Source organism: Leguminivora glycinivorella, chromosome 3, assembly GCF_023078275.1.
Source record: "Leguminivora glycinivorella isolate SPB_JAAS2020 chromosome 3, LegGlyc_1.1, whole genome shotgun sequence".
NCBI lineage: Eukaryota > Metazoa > Arthropoda > Insecta > Lepidoptera > Tortricidae > Leguminivora > Leguminivora glycinivorella.
The window spans coordinates 3,695,421-3,722,384 of record NC_062973.1 but is presented as its reverse complement, the minus strand read 5'-3'; the positions used below and the strand labels follow the sequence as shown (position 1 = coordinate 3,722,384).

At 34.4% G+C, this 26,964-nt stretch overlaps 1 protein-coding gene across 1 annotated transcript; it reads left to right on the top strand.

Annotated features, from left to right (window-relative positions):
* The first annotated feature begins 420 nt into the window (after nucleotides 1-420).
* Nucleotides 421-26,545, top strand: LOC125224878 (alkylglycerol monooxygenase-like). Its single transcript, XM_048128381.1, has 10 exons — nucleotides 421-538; nucleotides 7,508-7,688; nucleotides 8,277-8,404; nucleotides 11,765-11,916; nucleotides 16,338-16,441; nucleotides 21,339-21,501; nucleotides 22,226-22,377; nucleotides 23,568-23,699; nucleotides 25,681-25,800; nucleotides 26,217-26,545. Exons 2-10 carry the CDS (start codon nucleotides 7,542-7,544, stop codon nucleotides 26,472-26,474), a joined length of 1,356 nt encoding a protein of 451 aa, XP_047984338.1. The 5' UTR covers nucleotides 421-538; nucleotides 7,508-7,541; the 3' UTR covers nucleotides 26,475-26,545.
* Nucleotides 26,546-26,964: the final 419 nt, after the last annotated feature.

The following is a 26,964-nucleotide window of genomic DNA, read 5'->3' as shown; positions in this document are numbered from 1 at the left end:
AAAGGACCGTTCAAACTTTGCATAGTGACTTTTGAAGTCATAAGGAACAACTGAAATCGCGAAAAAAAATTTGGCTATTCCATACATTTGGACTGTCATGATGCCGCTCATTTCATCACGATTCAGTATGAAGCGTGTCAATCCTATATAAATCATCCTTGGTTCTAGGCAAAACAAGGAAAAGAAGTAGTTTATTTTAAAGTAGATCTACGAGTATTTGTTAATGATATAAATCACCTATTTATCTAGAACGTTCTAGTAAGGTGAATCAGGTCAGATAATAAGAATAACTAAAATAGGAAAACTTTATTCTCAACCTGTTTTTGTTATTGGTTACTTTGAATATTCTATTACCTAAGATAAGAACTTTATTACTTGATCACAAACACGAGTTCTATGACAGAAGTCTGTCGCCAACTTGAAACGAGTAGAAAAATATTATTTCAGTAAAATATTTTTTTGATAATTTTTGTTTTAAAGAAAATTAGTTATGTTTTGATATAGTTTAAAATCAAGCTTAAAAGTGCTCTGTATACGGGTATGTAAATAGGCTAGTTTTCTACCAGTCAAGTCAGCTTCTTTTTAAAAACTGTCAATACGATTTGCTAATATGTAATGATCTTGAAATACTGAGGAGTGACGTCACGGTAAACTCATTTACTTTATATATTTTTTTTTTAACCCCCGACGCAAAAACGAAGGGGTGTTATAAGTTTGACGTGTCTGTCTGTCTGTCTGTCTGTCCGTCTGTCCGTCCGTCTGTCTGTCTGTCTGTCTGTCTGTCTGTCTGTCTGTCTGTCTGTCTGTCCGTCTGTCCGTCTGTCCGTCCGTCTGTCTGTCTGTCTGTCTGTCTGTCTGTCTGTCTGTTAGTCTGTCTGTCTGTGTATGTGTCTGTCTGTGGCATCGTAGCTCCCGAACGGATGAACCGATTTTGATTTAGTTTTTTTTATCTGAAAGCTGCGTTATTCGGGAGTGTTCTTAGCCATGTTTCATGAAAATCGGTCCACTATGTCGGGGGTTTTTCCAAAATTTTAATTTTGTGGTTAGGTTATTTACTTATAAAATAGAAATTATGTTTAAAAATAAGTACTATCCATATTTATCTTCTAATTATGTGGTGCTTTATTTCGTGCATTGTCTAAAATATTTTAAGTACCTATAGGAAACTAGCCTATTGAATATATTGATTTAAACTAACACGATCTTCACTCATATTATTAAATTAAAACGGGACTTAATCGCGTAAAACTTACGTTTTATATTTAACCCGACGTTTCGGACATGACATTACGTCCGTGGTCACGGGTAGACGGGTGGTGGTGGACGGGTGGGTAATTTAGCCTATTGGCTAAATTACCCACCCGTCCGTTAATTACATAATTATATTCAATAGAATATAATTATGTAATTAACTAACCTAACCACAAAATTAAAATTTTGAAAAAACCCCCGACCACGACCTAGTGGACCGATTTTCATGAAACATGGCTAAGAACACTCCCGACTAACTCAGCTTTCAGACAAAAAAAACTAAATCAAAATCGGTTCATCCGTTCGAGAGCTACGATGCCACAGACAGACACACACACACAGACAGACAGACAAACAGACAGACAGACAGGCAGACAGACAGACAGACAGACAGACATACACACAGACAGACACGTCAAACTTATAACACCCCTTCGTTTTTGCGTCGGGGGTTAAAAACAGTTTTCATCAGTTTCATCATACTTTCTAAGTAAATGTGTAATTGCAAGGCATAGTAAGAGTTAGAAAATGATTTTTTATATGGAGTTATGACATTTCTACTACTTATCATATTTGACTGTCTTTTAACTTTTTACACATTTTTTTTTCTATGTGTGATGAAAAACATTGTGCATATCTGGGGGTGTAAGATTTTTTTTTTTTGCTCTCTCGTTTCAAATGTTTAAGCTGCACCTACGTAGACTGTGTTAAACCGTGAACCCTATAATAGTACATTACGATACAAGTGCGTAAAAAAAAAGTTCGAAACGAGTAGCGATAAATTAAAACACGACCGAAGGGAGTGTTTTAAATCGACACGAGTTACGAATTTCCTTTTCGCACGTGTATCGTACGACGTTTTTCAGTACAGATGAGCCTCCGAAGTTTCGACCTGGCATATAATGAACCACTTCTCGCACTAGTGCGTAAAAAAACACCATCTGTACTGAAAATATATGATTATTGTCAGGAGGGCGCTGTTATTCTGATGTATGGAGTTACAGTACAGTTTATTATGAAGAAAATAGTTCTAATGAAATTCCGCAAGATGGCGCGTAGTCATATATTTCTGGTCAGGCTTTACCCACATATTTACTATTTTGCATAATATCTTTAATAAAATATAAAACCAATAAAATATAATTTAAACTGACTACTGGTTCAGCGATTTTTCGCAATAATTAGTGTTATTTTCATCTTTACCACTTTTGAAAAATACCTCTATATAATGCTGCGATTTTTTTTTAATGTATAACGCGTGATGAAGAATTTTAGACACGTATTTTTTTTTCTCGTAAACGAAAAATGACGACGGTACAGTGCGTTGAAGTTTCGCGTGACGTCACGCCTAGGTACAATTTTTACTTAGAAGTGACGTCACAAGCCCCCACTCCGGAACTTTGATGCTCTATATCTTTGTATTTTTTCATTAATTAGAAAAAGCAAAAAAATATGTGTGCAGTATTTTTGGATGATGTAACTAACGGACTAAACAGAATGCCATTTTTTTATGTAGTCGTCATCCCTATTGCAATAAAAATAATACATATGAGTAAATAGGTATACAGTAATGCTCAATTAACAAAACAAAATATTGCCTAAAATAATACAGAGCACGCTTCTAAAAATATTCGTTCAGATAACGTCACATACCCGTTATTTATATAGTTTTTCCGTCGATGTTCAAAACATACCCGCGCATCCCCGACGGCCTGAGGCAGTTAATCGCGGTTCAGCGGACCGATCGCAGGTCTATCTCGCCCTATTTCCCCTCTATTTATAATATCAAACGAGGTACACTGTAATTATTATTATATAAGTAACCTGGGACAGTATTAACAATGTGAGGAAACCGGACTAAATCCAATAAGGCCTAGTTACCCTTCGGGTTGGAAGGTCAAATAGTAGTCGCTTTCGTAAAAACAAATGCCTACGCCAAATCCTGATATTAGTTATCAAAGCGGACCCCAGCCTCCCATGAGCCGTGGCGACTGCCGGAATAACGCAAGGAGGATGATGATATTATGATATATTCAAGGAAGAAACTATAGTGTAAAAACCAAAAACTACTTATGTAAAATGAAAAAAAAAAAACTAGAAAATTTGTTACCAAGGATGATTTTTATCAGATTTACAATCTTCATGCTAAGAATCGTACCTCAATTTTTAGCGCCACCTATTGAATGAATACTATCGTAACTACAAATTATTTTTTTTTTTTTCAAAATGTGTATTGGCATGATATCATGATTTTAATGCAAAAAAATATATAATTTGTTCTTATAAAAAATAAAAACACGAAAAAATATTTAGGGAAAATATTATTTTGGTCACTTCCAGGCTGCGAAACAGCTCCATCTAGTTTTAAGCTTAAAAGGCACATTTCAGGGGTACGCTTTTTTGTATGGACTTTCTCACTCCCGTATTAAATCGTCGTTGGTGTCACCATAAACATAATTATACTAAAAATATATATACGTTGCTACATTTAACAATAATAATACACTTTCTTCTAGGTGCAAGTCGAATATTAATAATAATAACTAATTGTGTAAAAACCACAGACCTATCATATCGTTTAATAAAACATGCTATGCATACCAAACGAAAAACGCAGCATACGATCTAAACGCCATCTATAATATTCTGTTAACAACATTTATCTAAGTACTAACTAGCCATAAAGCCAGCGCGAGTAAGGTTGCTTATTTCAGTCGCTGTGTTCAAAGTGTCCTGTCCAATGTACAGATGGCGCTAGTAATATATTGTCTAAATAGTTTTATTGTGAAATAAAATGTTCAACTATTATCAAGAACGATTTAGTACCGGGCTGACAAAGCCCATACAAAAAAAGCATACCTCTGAAATGTATGGGCCTTTTAGGCTTAAAACTAGATGGCGGTGTTCGCAGCCTGGAATGGCCAAAATCATTTTATTTTCCCCAAATATTTTTGCGTGTTTTTGTTTTTTATAAGAACAAATGATTATTTTATAATCATGATATCTCGTCAATACACATTTTGAGCAAAAATAAATTTGTAGGCATTATCGGTGTAGTTATGATAGTAAAATTGTTTTGTAAAAATAGCTAAGTATTAAACCTCATCTTTTATACGATTAATATGTTTCATATTTTGATCCTATTATTAAAAAAACCTGTTTAAATATTATGAATAGGTACGGCTTATTTTATTTTCACTTAATTTATTACGTTACAATCTACGTCATAAATAAAATATAATGTAGGTATACATACACATGACTGTATTGTATGTAGCTATACCTATTATATTATAAATAATAAAATAAATAAATAATTATTCTTCTTCATTTTTCCTTCTACCATTAATAAGGTATTATTAATGCTTCAATATGTATTTTTATCGTGAGAAATTCAATGTGTTTTGCTTTTCAACTTAGCGAGAAAAATATTTGGTATGTCATTCAGGCATGATATTTGATTTTACAGAAAGTCACGGGTATAAAGTAATATATAATATGATAGGTAACAGAGTGCGAGTAAAATAAATACACATCATAAAATATCACGAATATTTCGGCTATTAATTTTTCTCACACTTACGTACCTATGACTAAAATCATTTAACGAGGACAGTGTCTTTAAAAATAAATTATTTTAGATTTTAAACACAAATCAAATGATTTTAATTATAATTTGAATTGTTTTAAGCAAATAAACCCTATTTTGTCCCTCCTGTATATGTATATTATAGTAGCATAGATAGACTTAGAACTTAAAGTAGAGGTAGACCAACCTACATTAGTCTACCATTGTGGTAATTATTGTAATAAATATTATATTACGATACAAGTACGGAAAAGGGGAAGTTCTAAACGAGAGGCTATAAATTCAAACACGACCGAAAGGAGTGCTTTAAATCGACACGAGGTATCAATTTATTTTTACTCGTGTATCGTACGACGCTTTTCAGTGCAGATTGCCATCCGAAGTTTTGACCTGACATAATAATGAATCACTTCTCGCACTAGTGCGTAAAAAAACACCATCAGCTATTGAAAAAGTTTATTAAAACTCACGCAGGTTTCCTATGCAAATCGCTTGGCGTAACTCTAATATAATGAATCACATCACAACAATAATATACAGGTTTCATTTAAAAAGTTAAAAGTTTATTAATTAGTTCCAAATACATTTGTCATTAACATGTTAATTACTTGCTTATTAATGTGTCAAATGACGTCAAATATGACGTACTTTATAAGTGTATCAGTATATAAAAATCTAACTTTAGACTAGCGTCCATTAATAAGTAATAATTAAGTATCTAATTATAGAATGTTATTCTAGTCCATAAGTTCAGTCGCGTTAATTTATATCTATGTATATAAGTATTTATATATTATATATATCGTTGTCTGAGTACTCACAACACAAGCCTTCTTGAGCTTACCGTGGGCCTCAGTCAATCTGTGTAAGAATGTCCTATAATATTTAGTTATTTATTTATTTGTCTACATAACACAGACAAAAAGATCTACACTTTTAAACAGTTTTCTGTTCTTATTTTGTATGTGTAGTTTTTTTACATATTTGTATTGTTTGCCATGAACAAATTATTTCTATTTTTATTTCTATTACTTTTTTATGTTCATCATAAAAAAAAATCCTACCACTCATGAATCTCATGATAATAATGAGTCGATATAAAAGTAAGTAAGCCATAATTATTATGTTTGTAATACATCTCTTTTCTGAAATTGTTAATTTATATAATAACCTTTTTTATTTATTTTTATATATATATGACAACAAAATAGTTATATTGAAAAAAAAAACAAGACATATTAGCTGATGTTATAGATTACAAAGCGTCTAATAAATATTAGGTAAACATCCATATTTAATCGTGTAACTTGACGCTGGATATTCTGGTGTAAGTACGGAATTTAATACTTGACCAACAATTTCGTAATACACGTTATACAGGGTGTTGACAAAAAATTTAACATAACCTCTACTATATTCGGAAGTCCCGGCAAAATTCGACTATCGACCACGCATAGAAATTTAAAAATGTTTAAAATTCAAAATTGAAAAAATTGGTAGCTATCTAATAGCTATCAGCGATAGAAAGGAACAATAGTACCGTGGGCCTCAGTCAATTTGTGTAAGAATGTCCTATAATAATAATAAAAAAAAAATGTTTTTTATGAGAAAAGAGATAAACAGGTCGCATGATGGTAAACAATCGCTGCCGCCCATGGACACTCGAATTACCAGAAGGGTTAATGCGTTGCCGGTTTTTCATAAGTATTTAATCTTAAACTGACAGAATTCTGCAATTTAAATGAAAATAGAAATCAATTCCAAATTTTGTAACTTCTTAAGTATGTATATTTATTCTTACAAATAAAGCTATCTTATGTTACGAGTATCTTATCCTACCTTAGAATGGAAATAAAAGAAATTGAGATGTAAATAGTTAAATTACGACGTAAGGTCGATGTGGGAACGACCGACTTAAAAAAAAACCTGGTAAAACTGCCATGTACATATTTAAAATTGAGACTAGTATTACAAAAAGGATCATCCCGTAGCACGCGCTCATGTTTAGTGAACAAAAACTAGCGCAAAGCAGGTATCGGGTGGCAATTTTCCATGCGAAACGCAGTGCCTGCTATAAGGAGATAATTTATTAAAAGGTGTTAAATAATTACATTTATAACATCAATAATAATCGGAAAATCGTGTAACATAATTATACACATAGGTGGTCAATTGTTTTCTCAACTAAATTTAAATAAAAAAAAACTTTTATAACTTATTTTTTAAAACAAAAACATATACATCAAAAGTGACTAAAACTTGAATAGTATAATAATATTACAATATGTGTTATATTTTATTTGAAATGTTGTTAGGTTTTTATCGAATATAATATTCAATTGCACTAATGCGTGTTGATATTGTTAGGTACGTTTAAGAAAGATACGCACAATTTTTTTGCGTCTTTTTTTTTAAATATTTAAATAAATTCCTTCAAGTAAGTCCATTGCATAACTAAAAGTAATATCCATCTATTCTTGTCCAATATAAATGTTAATTGTGACACCCATTAACTTCCTCTATATCTGTTTCAATATAAATCGATTAAATTTTCTTACGAAATTACTTACTCTTGCGTTGAGCAAGTAGCCACAGTTTTGGTGCAATTAAAAAAAAAAAAAGAACAGGAATTATATAACAAATATTGAACATAATTCTTTTTTATAGTTGCATGATATAAAGCGGCTTTATTTTTGTAAAAATGGACGAAGTGTACTACGCTAACTCGACAGTGATTGAATATGGGCCAAAGGAGTTCGCAAAAGGACTGGGACGCATGTTCTATGTGATAAACCCGAAGGATACTGTGTTTGAGAATGTGGAAGATGTACCTAACTTTTATGTGCAGGTAAGATGTGAAAAAAATATTTGGTTACAAGCTATAAGTGAAATCTTGGTGCAATATGTTTTCAATATTATGGAAAAGTAAAGTTTTTTTTTTCATGAAAAGTCAATATTTTCATAGTTTCTGTAACATATTGTTTAAGTTTTGCGACATTTTCATATATGAAATAATTGTATTAAAATAGGAGATTTTTTTGTTACAGAAAATGTTACAATGTTACAGAAAAAAATACTATTTTAAGAATTAAAGTCTTAACTCGTAACTATACTTACTTCTTAATGCATTATAAGAAATGGTAAAAAATATCTGTCATTATCTTAATATGAACGTTCATTAATACAAATTTTTAGTCCAAAAATGTTAACTAACAAGTAAAATTAATAAACTGAATTATAAAACAGACATTTGAATTTTATTTTATTTGAGAACAAATCAACGTTCTCAATGTATAATCATTCCGGTATCAAAATTAATAAATAATCAATTAACTTGAATTAGATTATTGAACCGTATGTTCAAGTAATTTACCTAAACGATTTATTTATTTCTCATGATTTATTTCTGAGTGTAAATATTGTGTTTTTATTTCAGGCATGGCCATATTTCTTCATGTTCATGGTATTAGAACACATAATTTTAAAGCTAGAAGGAAAAAAAGGAATACGTCTAAATGACGGCATAACGAGTCTCTCCAATGGAATGTTCCTAGAAGGTGGCAGGTAAATTATTCTAACTCTACTAATTATTTTGTAGTACATACATACATACAATCACGCCTCTTACCCATAAAGGGGCAGGATTTACATCTCTCGCTTTCACCATAATTAAATTTTATAGTAATATGTAATTTTGGAACAATAAAATCTCTAACTTGAACGCCCACGTTCATAATATGAATAATATATAAGTATAATTTTTTGGTTAGGCACCAGCAATGATTATTTACAATCTTCATACTAAGAATCGTAATCGTACTACATTGATGATGCCTACATTACTACATTGATTTTTTCAAACTTTAAATTATACTCTTTAAAATAATTAAATTTATAGCAAGAACAAAGAGCATTTTATTTAATGTTTTAAATAAAATATGGTTATATTCGTCATATCGCATGTATTAGGATAATTATCTACTTATGTGATCTACTTTATTTTTTTTATATCTCGGTCCCTGCAAGTTATCTGAGGTTGATCCCATACAACGAATTAATACTACAGTTAGGAGCTTTCAAACAAGACATGTCTAATTTTGATACAAAGATGGGACACCCCCCATACAAAAGTGCCCATTCTCATTTATCTCTTTTTAAAATGTGTACTGACATGATATCATGATGTTAAAATGAAGAAATAAGTCATTTGTTCTTATAAAAAATAAAAACGCAAAAATATTTGGGGAAATTATGATTTTGGCCACTTCCAGGCTGCGAAACAGCGCCATCTAGTTTTACGCCTAAAAAGCCGATACATTTCTGGGGTACGCTTTTTTGTATGGACTTTGTCAGTCCCATATTATATCGTTCTTGGGCACCAGTAATGCTTATTCGTACAATATTTTTGTCAACAATAATAAAAGCGTGTTGAAATTAGGCTGAGCCGTAGATCACGTGCCGCGGCGTACGCATCGTACATTGAACTCGTAGGTTGTTTGGATTTTAGGTCGTATTTCTACGCAGTTTTTAGAAATATTACTAGTTATTTGTTAGAAAAGGGTGCAATGTTGTATTTTGACACCAAGTGTGGCATTGAAAAACGAGCAAGTGAAAGTTCTAGAACCACGAGTGAAGCAAGTGATTCGGGAATAGAATCCAGAACTTTGCGAGTTTTTGAACACACGAGAATTAAAATGCATTTACATTTGCACCCGTGTGTAACACAAAACTTTTCCCCTCACTGTAGCGAGGAAAACACAACGCTAAAAACGCGTTTAACACTGATTCCATTAGTTCCACAGGTGGTTAATCGTCTTCGTCACTAGATTCGCTCAGCAGAAAATTTGACTATATTCAAGGTCAAATCACTTTATCCAATAGTGGATAAATTGAGTTATGCTGACATTAAAGGATAAAACATGTGTTTCCGAGTAAGTGAGGGGAAAATATAATATGTAATAATAGATTAGATAGATTAGATATATTTATTTCACAACATGATTACAGTACAAATTACATTTATGTCAATTTATAAGAATCTATATTGTGATTGTCAAAAAAGTAAAAGAAAAGTTGCGTAAAAGATTAAATTTGCAGAATATGAAATGATCACCAAAAAAGGATCGTCAAGTAATATGAATAAAAATAAACACAACAATGTCAGAATAACAATAGGATAGTGAGAATAATATAATATAATTAAAAAATATATTATAATTTGTTATCAGTTACACGAATTCGTTTCAAATGTTTGATTTGTCATGGCCTATATTTTGACTCAATGGATCTTCGAACGTTTCATAAGAAGTCTTGTTAAAAAATGTCAAGGTGTTTAAAATCAATTATGCTTATTAGCATAATCCATTGTGTGTGTATCAATAGCATATAATATTGTTTTCGTTCGACAACTACCTACGTGATGTAACAGTAGTTATGAAACAAAGTAATAAAAAAAATTTTGATCAGCGCCATCTCTCTTTTAGCGCTATAAGTTGCACATACATATTATTATTATTATTATTAGGAGCCTGTTATGTCCCACTGCTGGGCAAAGGCCTCCCCCCTCTTTTTCCAATCTTCCCGATCTCGGGCAGTTTCGGGCCAGTTGTTAAGGAAGCAATCCAAGTCGTCCCGCCATCGCCGGCGGGGTCTGCCGGATCCTCGCGTTAGGCCGGGTTGCCACTCTGTGGCAATCTTAGCCCACAGCTCACTCGGCATGCGGCAAACGTGTCCAGCCCAGTCCCACTTTAGCTTGGCCGCTTTCCGAGCCACATCGACAATTTTTGTCTTGGAGCGCAGCGCAGTGTTCCGGATACGATCCATTAATTTTACGCCTAATATGCTGCGCTCCATAGCTCGCTGGCAAACCCCGAGTTTGGACCTCTGAGACGCTGTTAAAGACCAAGTTTGTGCACCGTAGGTGAGAATTGGAAGTATGCACATGTCCATGAGTCTCCGCTTGAGTGACAATGGGAGATCACCTTTCATCAGATGTTTCATGGACCAATAGCTCCTCCAGGCGTTTCCAGTCCGTCGTTCGACTTCCTTCTCTTGTCGCGCCTGGAAGGAAACTAGTTGACCCAAGTAAATGTACTCCTGGACATGTGCAACAGATTCTCCGTTTATCTGAATCCTACACGGGGTGCTACAATTGGTCATTAGCTTGGTCTTCGACATATTCATCTCAAGTCCAACCTCGAGGCTCGCGTCGCATAGATCTTGTAGCATTGATTGTAGCTCGGAAGCAGTTGAGGAGAATAAAACGATGTCGTCAGCGAATCGAAGATTGGTTAGTCTTCTATCTCCGACGACAAGGCCCCTCCCTCCCCAACTTGGCACAAGCTTCCGGAAGACTTGTTCCAGTGTGCTGGTAAATAGTTTCGGCGACAACGGATCTCCTTGTTTGACTCCCTTTTGAATGTTGAAGGACGGACCGGTGGATTGTAGTTTGATGGCGGCTGTACTATTTTGATATATGGCGGTTAAAAGCTGGATATAACTAGGGTCTATCTCTTGACTACGCAAAGCTGTGAAAATGGAATCATGGTGAAGACTGTCAAACGCCTTGGAATAATCGACGAATGCAATGTAGACTGGAATATTGTACTCTTGGCATACATAACTAGGCAAAAATAACCACTAACTTAGAAATCTTTATGTAGGTACTTTTTTTTTCACGCAGAATGTTTAGCGATGAAGCTTGTAGTGTTTTTTTTTCTTTGATCCGTTATTAAAACGTTCACTTACTTACTTACTGCGATGGCTCAGCGACCCGAAGTGGATCTTGGCCTCCGACACTAGATTCCGCCATTCGCTCCTATCCTGTGCAATCTGATGCCACTCAGTCACTTGAACCGATGGATCGACGAGGTCCAGAAAGACCTGCGTATTAAAACGTTCAATTATTCATATATTATTTTCCAGATTCATATGGCGTGGGGCCGAAGCATACCTATACACGTGGGTGTACGCAAACTACAGACTAGTAGAACTACCATGGGACAACGTATCTACTTGGCTTATAGCGGCGCTGGGCGTAGATTTCGGCTACTACTGGATGCATAGGGCTTGCCACGGTAAGTGAATTAAAAAAAAGCGTCAGTGAATACAACTGACTAGAAAAAAAAGAAGCTGTATCGTAGAACCTTTACACGTGGATATACGAGAAGTACACGCTAGTAGAACTACCATGGGACAACGTATCTACTTGGCTTATACCGGCCCTGGGCGTAGATTTCGGCTACTACTGGATGCATAGGGCTTGCCACGGTAAGTGAATTAAAAAAAAGCGTCAGTGAATACGAGCCCCAATGCAAATGATATCGTCTAGTATGAAAAAAATATTATGTCCTAACTTCGACCTCAAAATTCAGGATGAATTAGATGATTAGTAGAACATGTAACATTAAAACAAGAGAGCTTATAATGCATATTTTATTTATTCAAAACATAAATTAACAATTTTCCTCACTAGTAAACAAAAAAACATAATTTCACCAAATGTAACACTCGCAAAAATGTTCGTCTTCAGCGTAGCCGATGCAGAAAAGAACAACTACCACTTGGTGGCGTCACCTTTTGCATCTAAAATGGCCTTAATTCTGAGCGGCATTGTATCTACCAACTGTCTATACTCCTCAGGGGTTATTCCATTCCAGACACCCACAAGTTTTTCCTTAAAATCAGCTTTGGATTTAGAAGGATCTTTTCGCAACTTTTTCTTCATTTACCACTACAAAGTTTTTATGGGAGACAAGTCTGGACTGCTGGATGGCCATGATATGGTAGGAATTTGTTTTTGTTTCAGCCACTCCATCGTTGTCTTGCCAGTATGACATAAGGCACCATCTTGTTGAAAAGTAAATCCATTTATATACTTGAACTTTCTTATAGACGGTAGTGAACTCTATTCCAAGATGCTTTTGTATTTCTCTGCATTGACGGTTCCATCGATAAATTGCAGACATCCCACACCCTGTGCCGACATACAGCCCCAAATCATTTAAAGATGCTGGAAACTACACCTTGCGTTCAGGACAGTCTTTGTGAAATGCATCTCCTTTTTCTTGAATGACTTTACTTCGTTCATCGCCAACTATGACCTCAAATTTGGATTTGTCGCTCCATATTATTTTTCGCCACTGATCGGCAGTCCAGTTTCTGTACTTTTGTGCAAATTTCAACCTGTTAGTTTTCTGCTTTTGAGTAAGTAATGGTTTCTGTTTAGCGGTGTGAAAACCGAAGCCCATTATTTTCATTACTGTCTTTCAGATATCGACTGAAATGTTTATTTTGATCGCGTCATGCCATAGTTAGGTAAGTTCTCCTGCTCTTGCATGACGATTTTTCCTGATGATGCTCCTCAAAATCCTGTTTTCTCTTTGGCAGTTATTCTTCGACGGCCAGATTTATTTAAACAGGAGACGGTTCCGTGTTTTAGTTGATGCTGGATGATTGTATGCGCCGTAGATCTTGGCAAAAAAAGGTCTTTGGATATTTTGGAACGTAGATTTGCCGCTATTGTTACTGGAAATTATAATTTTCCTCACTGATTCAGGCACCGACTAACCTCTTGCTATTTTGGTATAAAAATGTTGTAGAATAATTATATTTTTTACAGAATTTACCTTTTTATGTAGCCGTATATCATATCAGACGACTTATAATATTATTAATTCAATTTAAAATATTATTGTATAATATAAATCTTACTAAACTATTTTTATTTAAAATAGACGACCTATTATGCCTCAAATATGAACTAGGCGTATTTTTTTGCTTTAGATATGTTATTTTTATGATATGATTATATTAAAACATATAACATTAGGGTATTTTGTACGGCGCAAGATTAAACTAGTTTTAATGGCTTAGTGTGTCGTGTATTCCATTTATCATCAAAGTCAATCTGGGTTTAAACACCAGTTTCGGAAATAAATATCGCACGTTGAAGTGTGACTAGACGATATCATTTGCATTGGGGCTCGTACAACTGACTAGAAAAAAAAGAAGCTGTAGAACCTTTACACGTGGATATACGAGAAGTACACGCTAGTAGAACTACCATGGGACAACGTATCTACTTGGCTTATACCGGCCCTGGGCGTAGATTTCGGCCACTACTGGATGCATAGGGCTTGCCACGGTAAGTGAATTAATGTTAATGAATACAACTGGCTGGTAAAGAAGAAGCTTTATAACCTTTACACGTGGATATACGAGAACTACAAGTAGAACTACCATGAAACAACGTATCTACTTGACTTATAGCTGCGCTGGGCGTAGATTTCGGGTACTACTGGATGCATGGGGCTTGCCACGGTGAGTAATTTTAAAACATAAAATGAGGTAAAAAACGATATCGACTTCAGTTTTAACTCGATTATAAAAAATAGTAAGGTACAGCGGGGCAAATCTCGACTGGGGGACAAATGTAACTGGTCTATTTTTTCCAAGTTTTACAATGTTTGGATTATTAAATAGTAATATATGGTAGGCATGTTCGGTGGAAACAATATGTGGAACTCAACATCATAGTGTAATAATGGAAAAAATGCATTAGTTACAATTGCCCCCCAGTCGAGATTTGCCCCGCTGTACCTTAATAATTATATATTTATTACTGTACATCTTCAAAAAAGTGGTGACAAAATAAAACAAGACCGAAGGAACCTTTTTTTACTAACACCGGCTATGAAAAATACAACTGACTGTACTTAAGGAAAACTTTAATTAAAAAAAACTGACCTCAAACCACAAACTGTCTTATGGTTTTTTAATTAAACTATCCAAGTTAACAGTTCAAAGTTTCCTTCATAATTTAATAACGTTAAACCGCAACGAGTTGAAGTGAAAAACTTTTCAGACAGTGCGAAGATGATTCTGATACTAATCAGTTGCGGTTTTTATCTTGTTTTGATATGAATCTTGAAATAAAACTATGGAAACGGATTAAATCGCGTGTGCGTAGTCACCCGTTGACCACGAACGCTGTAAAGAGTTCGAAACGTCGGGATGTATTTTAAATTCATTATACGCGATTTAATCCGTTTCCATAGTTTTATTTCATGAGTAACTATCGCGGTAACCGAAGACAATATTATGAATCTTGAACCTTATTATCGTCAAAGGTATACAGGGTGAAAAAAAGGACCATTCAAATTTTGCATAGTGACTTCTGAGGTCATAATTAACAATTTTTACTATGGGATCAATGCATCGCAAAAAAAAATCCGGTTCCTTTTATTTCATCGTGTAGACATCTTAGACGGATAGTCTAAGAAAATAACGTGCTTGAGAACCATCAAGAATAATTTTGTTGATTCTAGGCTAGATGGCGCAAATATTAAGTTAAGAATATGGGCCAAATGTCAAAACTGATGTTCAAACGTTTTAAAGCCTGAGTCGAGAGATGGCAGTACACTGTCACTACAGATTTTTTACTTTGACAGTAATTTTCTTTATACTCGACCTTCGTCAAATCTAGGACACTGGCGATCAAATATATGAAAGAGGTGCGTTCCTAGGCTCCTAGCACACATTCTAAACTCGTGTAGGTGAACGCGTACCATGATTGTATGAGTGAGATATGACAGGTCGACAGATCACGTTTTTGACAGGCGGTAACTGTGAGGTAACCGAGAGGGGGTGGGCGGCACTTTCAGCGGGGAGCGGAACATACTGTACTGTACCCTCGTTGGTGTACATGCACTGTGAATAAACATTTTACTTCGACAGTAACTTTTTACATACTCGATCCTCTTTACTGCCGTTAACCGCTTTTTTTTATAGCTTTGGCGCTTGCAGAAAAAATCGTATCAAAATAAGGTGAAAACAAGACCGAACTCTAAAAACAGAATTGACCTCTTCCCTCTAATTATCCATAGAATTTCAACCCTTTCAAAGCCCTTATTAGACTCAATGTTAACCCTTATAATTTATTCAGATTAAAATTTTATAACTAGGCAATTGAGGTCTTGAATTAACTTTTATGAAAAGACCTTTTTAATTAAAATATTTAGCACATAATTTGCAAAGTAAAAATAAATTTTATAGATAACACAATCCCCATTGTATATCTTTTGTGGTCCACGACTCATGCTTAAATGTAAATTATGACGTATATTTCACCAAAAAAACATTTCCGATCCCTGTGCATGTACTCCATAGGAGCGTTTCTTTTGTTGCATTTTTTTTTTTGGAAATTTTAGGTATTTTGTACCTACTAAGAATCACGAGCACTTTCTTTCTCAATAGGATACAAAAACTGGCTCATAGTTTCCTTACATGTGATTCTCAAGAAATAACATAAAAATTATTCAAAATATCACATAAAAAAAAACTATACTTTTATTTCAGCTTTGTTTTATTATTATTATTATTAATGGCTTTACTCTTGGCCACAGGCTAGCCAAAGGCAAAAACGTGGCCTACGAGTGAGCTCGCCCAAAATATGCCTGTTCACTCTTGTAAATATTTCCTTTTACCTGGTCCTCAGAAATGCACGTGTTATGGGCTCAGCATCAGGTGCACCACACGTCTGAAGACTTCAACATGGGAGTCGGCATCAGACAGTCCATACTGCAAGGCTGGTGCGGATTCGTAAGTAACCCATATGATATTTACATACCTATTACATCAAAAACGTTCATTTTGTACTAAAACATACAAATAGGAATGGGTAGATCAATTATAGATGCAATTGCTATAAAAAAAATATTGGTACATCATACATACATACATACAATCACACCTGCATCCCATAAAGAGGTAGTCAGAGCATATGAACTACTAAGTTTCAATGCTACTCCTGGCAAAAAGGGATTGAAAGAAATCCAAACTGTGACATTGCAGTGACAGATTGCCAGCCTCTCGCCTACGCCACAATTTAACCCATATCCCACAGTCGACTTCTATGGCATCCACGGGAAGAAAGGGGATGGCGAAATTCTTAACCCGTCACCACACGGGGCATATATTGGTACAACTATCAGGAACAAATCTCGACTGAGGGTTGTAAACTTGAAATCCTCGCAACACAAGGTATTTTTCAATTCTGAAATCAGACTTTTCTTTTACTATCAATATCGACAACGAACATGCATCCTTGTAAAACAAAATGCATCTATTATTATTGCTTATTTATTTTATTTAAATTGTTTTGCGTACTTAAACAAGTATTGATTAAGATATATAGAGAGAAGTTTTATAATTATTAAAAAAAAAACATAAAATTGTGTGGAGTGAAGTGTTCATCAAGTCAGAAAAATATCAGCCCCCACTTTACATGTAGGGGGGGTACCCTAATAAAACATTTTTTTCCATTTTTTATTTTTGCACTTTGTTGGCGTGATTGATATACATATTGGTACCAAATTTCAGCTTTCTAGTGCTTACGGTTACTGAGATTATCCGCGGACGGACGGACGGACGGACGGACGGACGGACGGACGGACGGACGGACGGACGGACGGACGGACGGACGGACGGACGGACGGACGGACAGACAGACATGGCGAAACTATAAGGGTTCCTAGTTGACTACGGAACCCTAAAAACGATTATAAATAAATAGGTGCAATGTGCAAGCATAAGCGACCAAAAATTGTAATCGATTATGTGCAAACTTTTTTCGTTGCGTCAATGTTTTACCTATAGGTACAAGTCTTCCAGAATAGTGTCCCCTCCTATACATGAGCCTTCCAGAAAAGTTGATCCTTCCTAACAGAGAAGAAAAGACTCCTATCCAAATGGGTGTGAAAAAAAAAAATTTTTGCGTAACTTGCTTTTGTGAGCCTTTTTTTCTGTATTTTTCTTCCAGCAAAACAAATTAACGTCATGTCGGTAATAATGTCTAATTTATGACCTTGCAAATTACACTCTATTTTATCGTTAAGGTAGAAAGCCGATTGTAACAGGATTGTACCGAATAATTGTGATGAACTTTGTTATATATAATATAAGAGACGTAAATTATTTAAAATATTTACAGCAGGTTACCGACGTTTTCATTTTTTGAAATTTTCGATGACATTTTGTCACAACTGTTTTTTTGTGCATTTTGATGTAAGTTTCGAGATTTTTTAACATGATTGTAAATTATATTTAATTCCCACTTCAAAAATGCTTTCTTTTTCCAAGGTTCGGAAAATTATACAAATTAAAACAATAGGTAATTGTGGCAAGGATGATTTATATAGGATTGAAAATATTCATACTCGCACCTTCTCTTCAGAATCGCACCTCATTTTTAGCGCCACCTATTAAATACTATCATAACTACACTGATGATGCCTGCAAATTTGTTTTTTTTTTAATGTGCATTGACGTGATATCATGGTATTAAAATAAAGATATTACATGTCATCTGTTCCTATAAAAAATATAAACACGCAAAAATATTTGGGGAAAATATGATTTTTGTCACTTCCAGGCTGCGAAACAGCGCCATCTAGTTTTATCCCTAAAAGTCCCATACATTTCAGGGGTACACTTTTTTGTCAGTCCCGGTATATATATCGTCCTTAGTTGTGGTTTTCTAATAAGATTCTAAAAACTTCGGCTGTACCATTAGATACTTATTTGGTTTGACAGATATTTATTACAGTTTGTGTTAGATATTTTCCATTCAAAATCTCATTATAGTGCATTATCTTGAGCCACACTTTATATGCAGCAGTGAAATTTTCATGTTTTACTCCTGTCACAATTCGAATGTAACCTTAACCCCAAAGAAAGTAAATGCGGCCCACGTGTTTCATCTACCTTAAGTTGATTAATTAGCTCGGGACCATTCGGACAAACACTCGGGTTTATTACTTACTAATGAGAGTGATGCCATTTGTTACCTGAGAGGAATATAAATTACTCGTATTTGATTTGAGTTTATGTATACTTATACTTGGTCCTATACAGGTTGTCCCGTAAACCAACGCGAAAATTAAAAGCGGTGATAGAACATCTCATTAGCTATCATATTAAGCGAATTTTACCTTAATGAAAGTGTCATGGTTTTTGAGGTATTGGCCGAAAACGTAAAGAAAAAAGGACAAAAAAATGGCAATATCTCGAAAACCATGACATAATCGAGGTAAAATCCACTTAATTTGACAGCTAATGAGATGTCTTATCACACCCCTTTTAATTTTGGTGTTGCCTTATTATTAATTTTACAAATATTTAGCGTTTTAGGTTAAGCGCCTACCTATTTAGTCCGAATGACCAAGGCAGGCTCGCTTATTGCTAAGAATTTTACACCCCTTACAATTTTACACGTTAAACTTTCGTGAGACATATTCAAATAATTAATGAATCTACGATTGTACTCACTTTATTATATCGCTATCCGTGAACTCTCACGGAGTTCAGCCGTCGCGTGAACTCCTATATGCCTGAAGAGGGGCCTCCGAATTGGCCCGAAACATGTCGCAACAATAGCGATATAATAACGTGAGTACAACCGTAGATTCATTAATTATTTGAATATGTCTCACGAAAGTTTAACGTGTAAAATTGTCCTCCGTGAGAGTTCACGGAGTTTAGCCGTCGCGTGAACTCCTATATGCCTGAAGAGGGGCCTCCGAATTGGCCCGAAACATTTCGCAGCAAATTACAATTTCATAAAAAAAAGGTTATTTTTGTCAGACTCTCTGAGTGTCTACACTAATAAGTAATTACTTCTCATTTGTCACTAACATAGCTTACAATGTCGACTGATTTTATATTCAAAGCAAAAACAGCCTTCAATTTCCAACTAAATGAAATGGAAACAAGAAAGTATTTCAATGAGCTTTCTTACTATTACCTACCGCAAGTTTTTTGCATATATTATCCATGCAAAATTGACACTTAACTTGAATAATTTAAGGTTCGAATCGTAACATAATAATTTGGTCATATGTCTTAATGATTTTTCTTAGTCGTATTTTCTTTCCAACAGTTCGAGTGCTGTTTTTGTGTCTATATTTTACAATAGCGCGACGTTTCTTATTTCGTCCTATTTTTTTGGAAAGTGTTGTAATAAGAGTCTTCCATTAAGACGATACATGAGTAACATGAGGGGTCAATTTTCCATACAGACGCTCTCGGCTATTTCTTCCCTGGTTTTTGAAGACAGTGCAATGATTTTATCAACAGATTATTATTATTTTTATCTGTGTCGGACCGTTTTGTTTTTTTTTATATTATCATTTTTAAAGACGCTAGAGCCCATCAAAAATTTTCAAAAACGGACTTATTAATTATGGCGCAAAAAAAAGGAGAGTAAAATTGGTAACAATTAGGCAAAAAAACTAAAATGTCCGACACAGATTATTTCATTGTTATTCAGATTCTCAAATTAGTCACGATTGATTAAGTTTTGAAGGAGGAAGGATTTTTTCGCAACATCTTTTAACTGAGTTGTTCTTAATGGACAATTTTTTTTCGATAAATCTAGTTAATAACACTACTATATTTAACTATAGTTCCATAATTGAAAGGGGGGGCTTCCCTTTTTAGCATTTTCGCTCCTTAAGCGTCTTACATTTTATGTTATTGGTAAATAAATTTCGGGGAAAGGTTTATTTTTTATTCACGACAAATATCATTTCTGATATTTTTACAGTCGAGTTCATAAATATCTCTTAACATCCCTTCGGAAATATTTTACATGCCACTCTATAAGACACTGACAATAGGTTCGTGAAAATATGCTATTAAAATATTAAAAATTATTCGTAACTATCTCCTTCATATGACGAAAAAAAATGATAAAATATTTTTTCAACAAAATTCTTTTCAACAAGTCAAATTACTGTACTTAATGAATTTTTGAAAATAACTGAAATAGGTACCATACACGAAAGAAACGAGATGAAGAAATCGGTCGGGTGGTCTAGTAGTTAAGACGTTAGCCGCGTAAACTGAAGACCCGTGTTCGATCCCCGGCTCGGCCACCTATTTCAGTTTATAAATTATATTATTTTGATACCTTACAGAAAAAAAGCGTCTTTTTTTGCTGTAGGATTTCTCTCGTAGATATTACACCAAATATTGTGTAACTCCTCAATCAGTATCTGTTTGTCGACTCCTCAATTCCTTCTAACTTATTGATCAAATTATAACGAACACCAAACTTTCTCGCAACTTTTCCACCCGATTATAAAACTTTTATCCCACGTGCAGAGAACTTTAATTCCATACACTATATTTTACTCATATTAGGAGATACTTTATAATTTTTTCTAGCTTCATTTGTTATTTCTTTTTGATAAGAAATAACATAGGTTGCTTATATAAACTACGAACGTAAAAGTAAAAACATGGAAAATATGTTGATTATTGGAACTCCCCTCAGTCGAAATCACTTCGGTGCATATTGATGAAAACAAAATAATGTATTTTTTACTTGCACTTTACTTGCACTTTATTAAAGAAAGGGTGTGGTGTAATTCTTAACCCACCATCACAAATGGTGAACACTTTATTAATGTCTGGCTATATCTTTAATTTCTTCCAGATCTTCTACCTGCCCCTGGCACTGCTGATCCCACCAGCCCAGTTCGTGATGCACCACCAGTTCAGCTACCTGTACATGTTCTGGATCCATACGGAGACAATCAAGACCCTTGGGCCGTTGGAGTACTTCCTTAACACGCCTAGCCATCACAGGATTCACCATGGTAACAACTAGTTTGTTAAGAATTTATTCTTCCTAGTCTAAAACGTTTGCCCACGTTGTGGTGGTAATTGAGGTATTTTTAATGGTACGACAGAAGGCCAGTCTTTGTATTGAGAAGCTTCTTTTATTACACGGAGACCATTAAGAACCTCGGGTCGCTGGAGTTGTTTCTCAACAAGCCTAGCCACCACAGGATTCACTAGTTTGTTAAGATTTCTTCTTTCTAGTTTAAAACTTTTGATCGATTTGCCTTGGTAATTGAGGTCTTTGTAAAGCATTTTTTTATTGTTATCCGCACTACTTTTCTTTTTAGTTTTTTTCATACAGGAAATTTTATTTTATTTAAATTGTTTGAGTTTAGGGGGCCGATTTTTGAATCTCACTTTCACTAAAATACCGGTTGAAAACGGTGAATTGCCTATTATTTTCAGTGACAATTTTCTGAATTCGAACGCCGTGAGACTCAAAAATCGGCCCCTAGTTCTCAATCTTCATTTCACGTCACAGTATGGTCAGTATTATGCATTGAGGGGCTTTTAATAATTTATTATTCACTATTTAGATTACAAGAGTAGAGATCATTTTGAAAAAAAAAACACTATCCTGGATGTTATTATGCTTGCATTAAACGATTTTGTTATAATTATATAGGCTCTGACGGCTCTTTTAAAGCACACACACTGTTTTTCATTTTACTAACTAGTCTATTTATCTTATAATTTTAGGTAGCAATCCTTACTGCATTGACGTGAATTATGGAGGCGTGCTCATCATCTGGGACAAGCTGTTCGGAACCTTCAGACCAGAGAAGGAGACTGACCGCATCGTCTATGGTCTAATCTATCAGCAGCCATCTTTCAACCCGCTGCATTTACAGGTAAAATATTTTAGTAGTAGTACTATTCTCCTTTATCCATCTTACATCTATCTTATCTTATAGTACAAAATAAAAACAGTTACATAACAATATACCTAAAGTAGAGTGCTGCTAGCGGGGTAGGGCCCACGCTGCCCGTTGGTTAGGCCTGCAGAGAGAGAAATCGACGGCGCCTTTTGCTAGATTGTAAGTCGTCCTACTGCTGCTATTAGTACATTGCGAACATATTGATTAATACGAGTAGATATAGGCTTGGTGTGTCAAGTAACTGAAACCTATCAACTGTTTAAATGTTTGATATAACTATATTCATAACATCATTAATATAGCGAGCCTACTGAGTCACACCGAAGAGCCAAGTGAACCAGTTCTCCCATACCGGTTTTGAGCTCAAATTGGAGTCTGAAAAACGAGTCCAAGTTATACCCAAATTTCTCTAAAATTTTATTTTCCTAATTTTCCTCTTAGTTATTCTAGCTATCTGCTGAGAGCTTTGACAATAATAATCTGAAATTAATCTTATTCTATTTATAAACTAGGATTAAATCGTCCTCTCACGAGAAATGTTGAATTACTTCTGAGCAGTGAACTTTGCAATGAACTAAGTTTGAACTCCGTAAAATAAGTTTAATTCAAAGTGAGCTTATCTCTAATTTCTAGAGTTTCATGTTACGGTACTTGTGAATTGGTCGTTTAATTCTCGGATCTGTGTAGTTTTGATTCCATTTTTGTGGGTCTGTTGTATTGGTACTTATATAATAAAAAATCTGAATCACCGTTGTGTTGTCAGTAACCGTAGCACATTCATATATAAAATGTAGCTGGTTTTTATGGTTTTGTTGTTCCTAATTTCGCAAAGGGAATAAAACTAATCAGAAAGTTAAAATTTAATAAGTACTTACCTGTATTTACGGAAGACGACAGCATTTTTGTTGCATTTATTAAGCGTCGATTACAAATCGTGATCAAGTCATCCGAAAATTACTACGTGATGGACAATGACATCTTCTAAGAAAGAATCCTTACAACAACGGTTGTAACTCCAACAACAAACTATAAATTTATCATGTTCTCCAGGATTTGTATAGTCAATGTTTCGCTCAGGTAACATGCAATGCAGGCAAGAGAAGTTTACTTTGCCAACCAATCTTTGACACATTTTCATGGTTTCCCTTGATTTTTAATTCCAGACCTTCTACACGAAGTACGTAATCCAGAGGTTCCAGGAGTACGAGAAGTGGACGCACAAGTTCAGGGCCGTCTTTAGCAGGCCTAGCTGGAAGCCAGGACACAGCATCCGCTTCAAGGATATGGAGGAAGACGTAAGCTTTTTATCTATTTTATTTACATGATTATTGATTATATAGCTAGCTTTTAAGTTTAGTCTTAGTTTCTTAATGTCTAAAATAGGCCTTTGAGGCATTGTACCAAGGATACTGGCGACATTTCCTCGCTGTATCGCAATGCTGATACGTTGTGCGAGGAAGTCGCCATCTATTTTATTAGATAAAAGTTTTTTAATTTTAATCAGACACCTAGTGCAGTCGCCATCAGAGATATCTGAGCTGCCGTAGATGCAATGAATTAATCTATTTTGATGAGCTTGTCGACCTTTTTTGAAATTTATTTTTATTACCTCCTTCAATGAAAAAAGCTCATGACTAAACTGGAAATTCTAATTGAAAATGTCTACGTTCTAGTTGCCTTAATAAAAAAAAATAAAAAAAATCATTAAAATAAAAGTAAATAATTCGCTTTTTATTTCGTTTCATCTTGTTTTTATGTATATTATGCTGTGTTTGAAGCTCAAAAGACAATGCATGTTTAGGTCTTTATTAAAAGACCGTTCTCTGAGCTTCAATATTATCCTCTAATGAGGTTATAATTAAGCAATGTCATTTTCCTTTATTTGGCTCATTAGCCAGCAACTAGTTGATTTGGTGCCCTTTTAATGCGGTAAAAAAGCGTGGAACCATTCGCTAACCTTTAAAACGCTTCTAAATTTTCATCAAGCATGCTCGTGCTGCCGGCACGAAGCTATACGAAGATTTGTCTTATTTATCAGACTTCGGCAAAATAAGCTGGATTTTGTATTTGTTATAATTATATTGGACTACGATAGTTTAAGGGTAGAAGCTTTGTTACACCATTTCTATTTAGTAATTTTCACTCACTAAAAAAGTAAATAATACATTATTTAATTACAAAACATGCTAACAGCATAACAGTCGAAACTAAATCACTGCTAACTACATAGAATAAAACACATAACACAGCAACAGTAAGTAATAACAAAAGATATCTAAACACAATTAATCTTACATTTTAACTGTATGTAGTAGGCCTCTTGCATCCATCCTCTCACAGAACCTCAGACAAGCATCACGCACAACAACCTGTCTGCTTGCAAATAAGTCGCACTGAGGTGACACATTATCTATTGTCATTAATGTGGGATCGGAACGTAAGGTGATGGCGTGAAACGGAACGTATGATAGTAGAATGACAGGAGGTGTGAAAGGCGATGGGAGAACGATTTGAATGTTGAGCGAGCGAACGTGAAAGAATTTAGTAAAATCTGTTTAATTTCTTATTTGGTGCTTAAATAAAAGTTATTCATTGTTTATTCCTGGGTTTTTATTAGAGGCATAACATTATCCCACATTATAATATGTATATTTTTTTAATTATGGTCAGACATTATAATTAAAAAAAATAAGAAAAAACGACAAGGCCCACGCCCGCGGCCGGCGGCGGGCGGGTGGTCTAGTGGTGAAGACGTTAGCCGCGTAAGCTGAAGCGTGTTTTTGGAATTATTGAATAAAATTATTTTACCGTATAAATATTTCTGTAGTTGACAAAATTGCCGTAGGCTTTTATATTCTTTAACGTAAAATGTTCTATTATTTTAATTTTTTTATAAAGGATAGGATAGGATCGCATTTTAAATTAAATGGAGCGAAAAATTATAAGTTTAAAATGCTCAAAGCGATCAAAAAACATCCTTTTATGTTACTTTAAATACCGGAGCCTCTATCAAAGGTTTTTGACATTTTAAAATACGTTACTATAATTTTGGTTCTATTAACTAACCACCAAAAATTTACACTACATTTGCTATGACCTCGATAAGTAGGTATTCTAAAACATCTTTACTCACGATGGAAGCTGAGATAGTTATTTTTATTCCACTATACTCTCAAATTATACAGTCTGACCAGTTTTAAGTAAATCTTCACTATAGAAAGTAATTAAAACTAACCTCATAATTTCTAAACTTTTAATGAATGTATAACTTTTCAGCCGGCTCTGCACACTCGTGTGAAGTATGACGTGATCCTGCCGAAATGGTGCACCGCTTACCTTCTGATGCATTACTCGTTCATCTTGTATGGATTTTACCAGTTATTCTTATTGCATATGGTAAGTACCTACGTAATTTAGTGCTTTTAAAAATATTTTATATCGTGTCGTTTGACACCATCAACTTAGAAAAAAAAATCGGATAGAAGGTCTTATGAAATTCTGATGTTCCTAAGAGTAGGTAAACCCGTGTTTACGAATTGATTTAAATAAAACGTCGTTATGTTACTCTTATAGTACAATTTGCACTAGCATCCGAAATAAAATAGGTGCTAACAATGTCCGATTAGCCGATTACCTGTCATCTAATCGTAATTTGATATCTAGAACTTAAACGCCTTCCTACATCAAGTTTTTTCCATGAAATACTAATCGGCGATTGCTTCTAGTCATAGCTGTAGTAAAGTGAGGACAGGCCTAAGATGGAGCTTCTGTATAAAAAATAGCAAAAAAGTTGACCTTTTCTTCAATTTCAGGCGATGCCATCATCAACAGTGATAATTTTGACGTTGTACATCCTCGGTTCCCTAACAGTCTTCGGCATGATTTTGGATGCATCACCTCGCGCTCCAATACTTGAGACGATTCGCTGTGTTTTCACGTTATTCATCATGAGGTGGTTGACCGTCAACCCACTGATTCAGGTCTTGTACATCGTCTCTGGTCTGTTCTGGTTCGTGTTTGTGTACAACACTGTGGAGATCAAGCACACAAAGTTTAGCGATAAAGATTGATTGACTCTAAAATGATTGTTAAGAATGGTTTATATTATAATCTCAAACGTTGAATAAAAAATTTAATAATATTATTTTTTATTTATTTTTCATTTTATTTTGGTACTATATGGCACTAAGAAGGCATTAAACAATATTTTTAGAATAAAAATACACTTGGTAAGTTTGTAGAGTGGCACAGAGTTTTGATTAAAACCGATAAAGTAAATAGTTATTTATTGTCGAAATATTTTGTAACTGAATGAGAATTCTTATAACAGAACTTTGTTTACCTTGTCAATAACATACATTCAAATTAAAAAACTATTTTATAGCCCTCATGTGTAGTTCTTATAATTTATAGTAAATAATATTTTAATTTATACTCATACAACTGAAAATTGGTTATATAGTGTCAGAAATAATTTCAGTGGTTGAGTTAATTACAATCATGCATATATTTAATCTCTAGGAGATATGTCTAAAGCTTTCGACTACGTTTATTACGAAA

What these genes read in the sequence shown, in the direction of transcription:
- LOC125224878 (XM_048128381.1), top strand. Translation starts at nt 7,542, where the DNA reads ATGGACGAAGTGTACTACGCTAACTCGACAGTGATTGAATATGGGCCA. An exon ending in CCATCACAGGATTCACCATG is followed by an intron (nt 21,502 to 22,225) that starts GTAACAACTAGT and finishes TTATAATTTTAG; the next exon opens with GTAGCAATCCTTACTGCATT. An exon ending in TCAACCCGCTGCATTTACAG is followed by an intron (nt 22,378 to 23,567) that starts GTAAAATATTTT and finishes TTTTAATTCCAG; the next exon opens with ACCTTCTACACGAAGTACGT.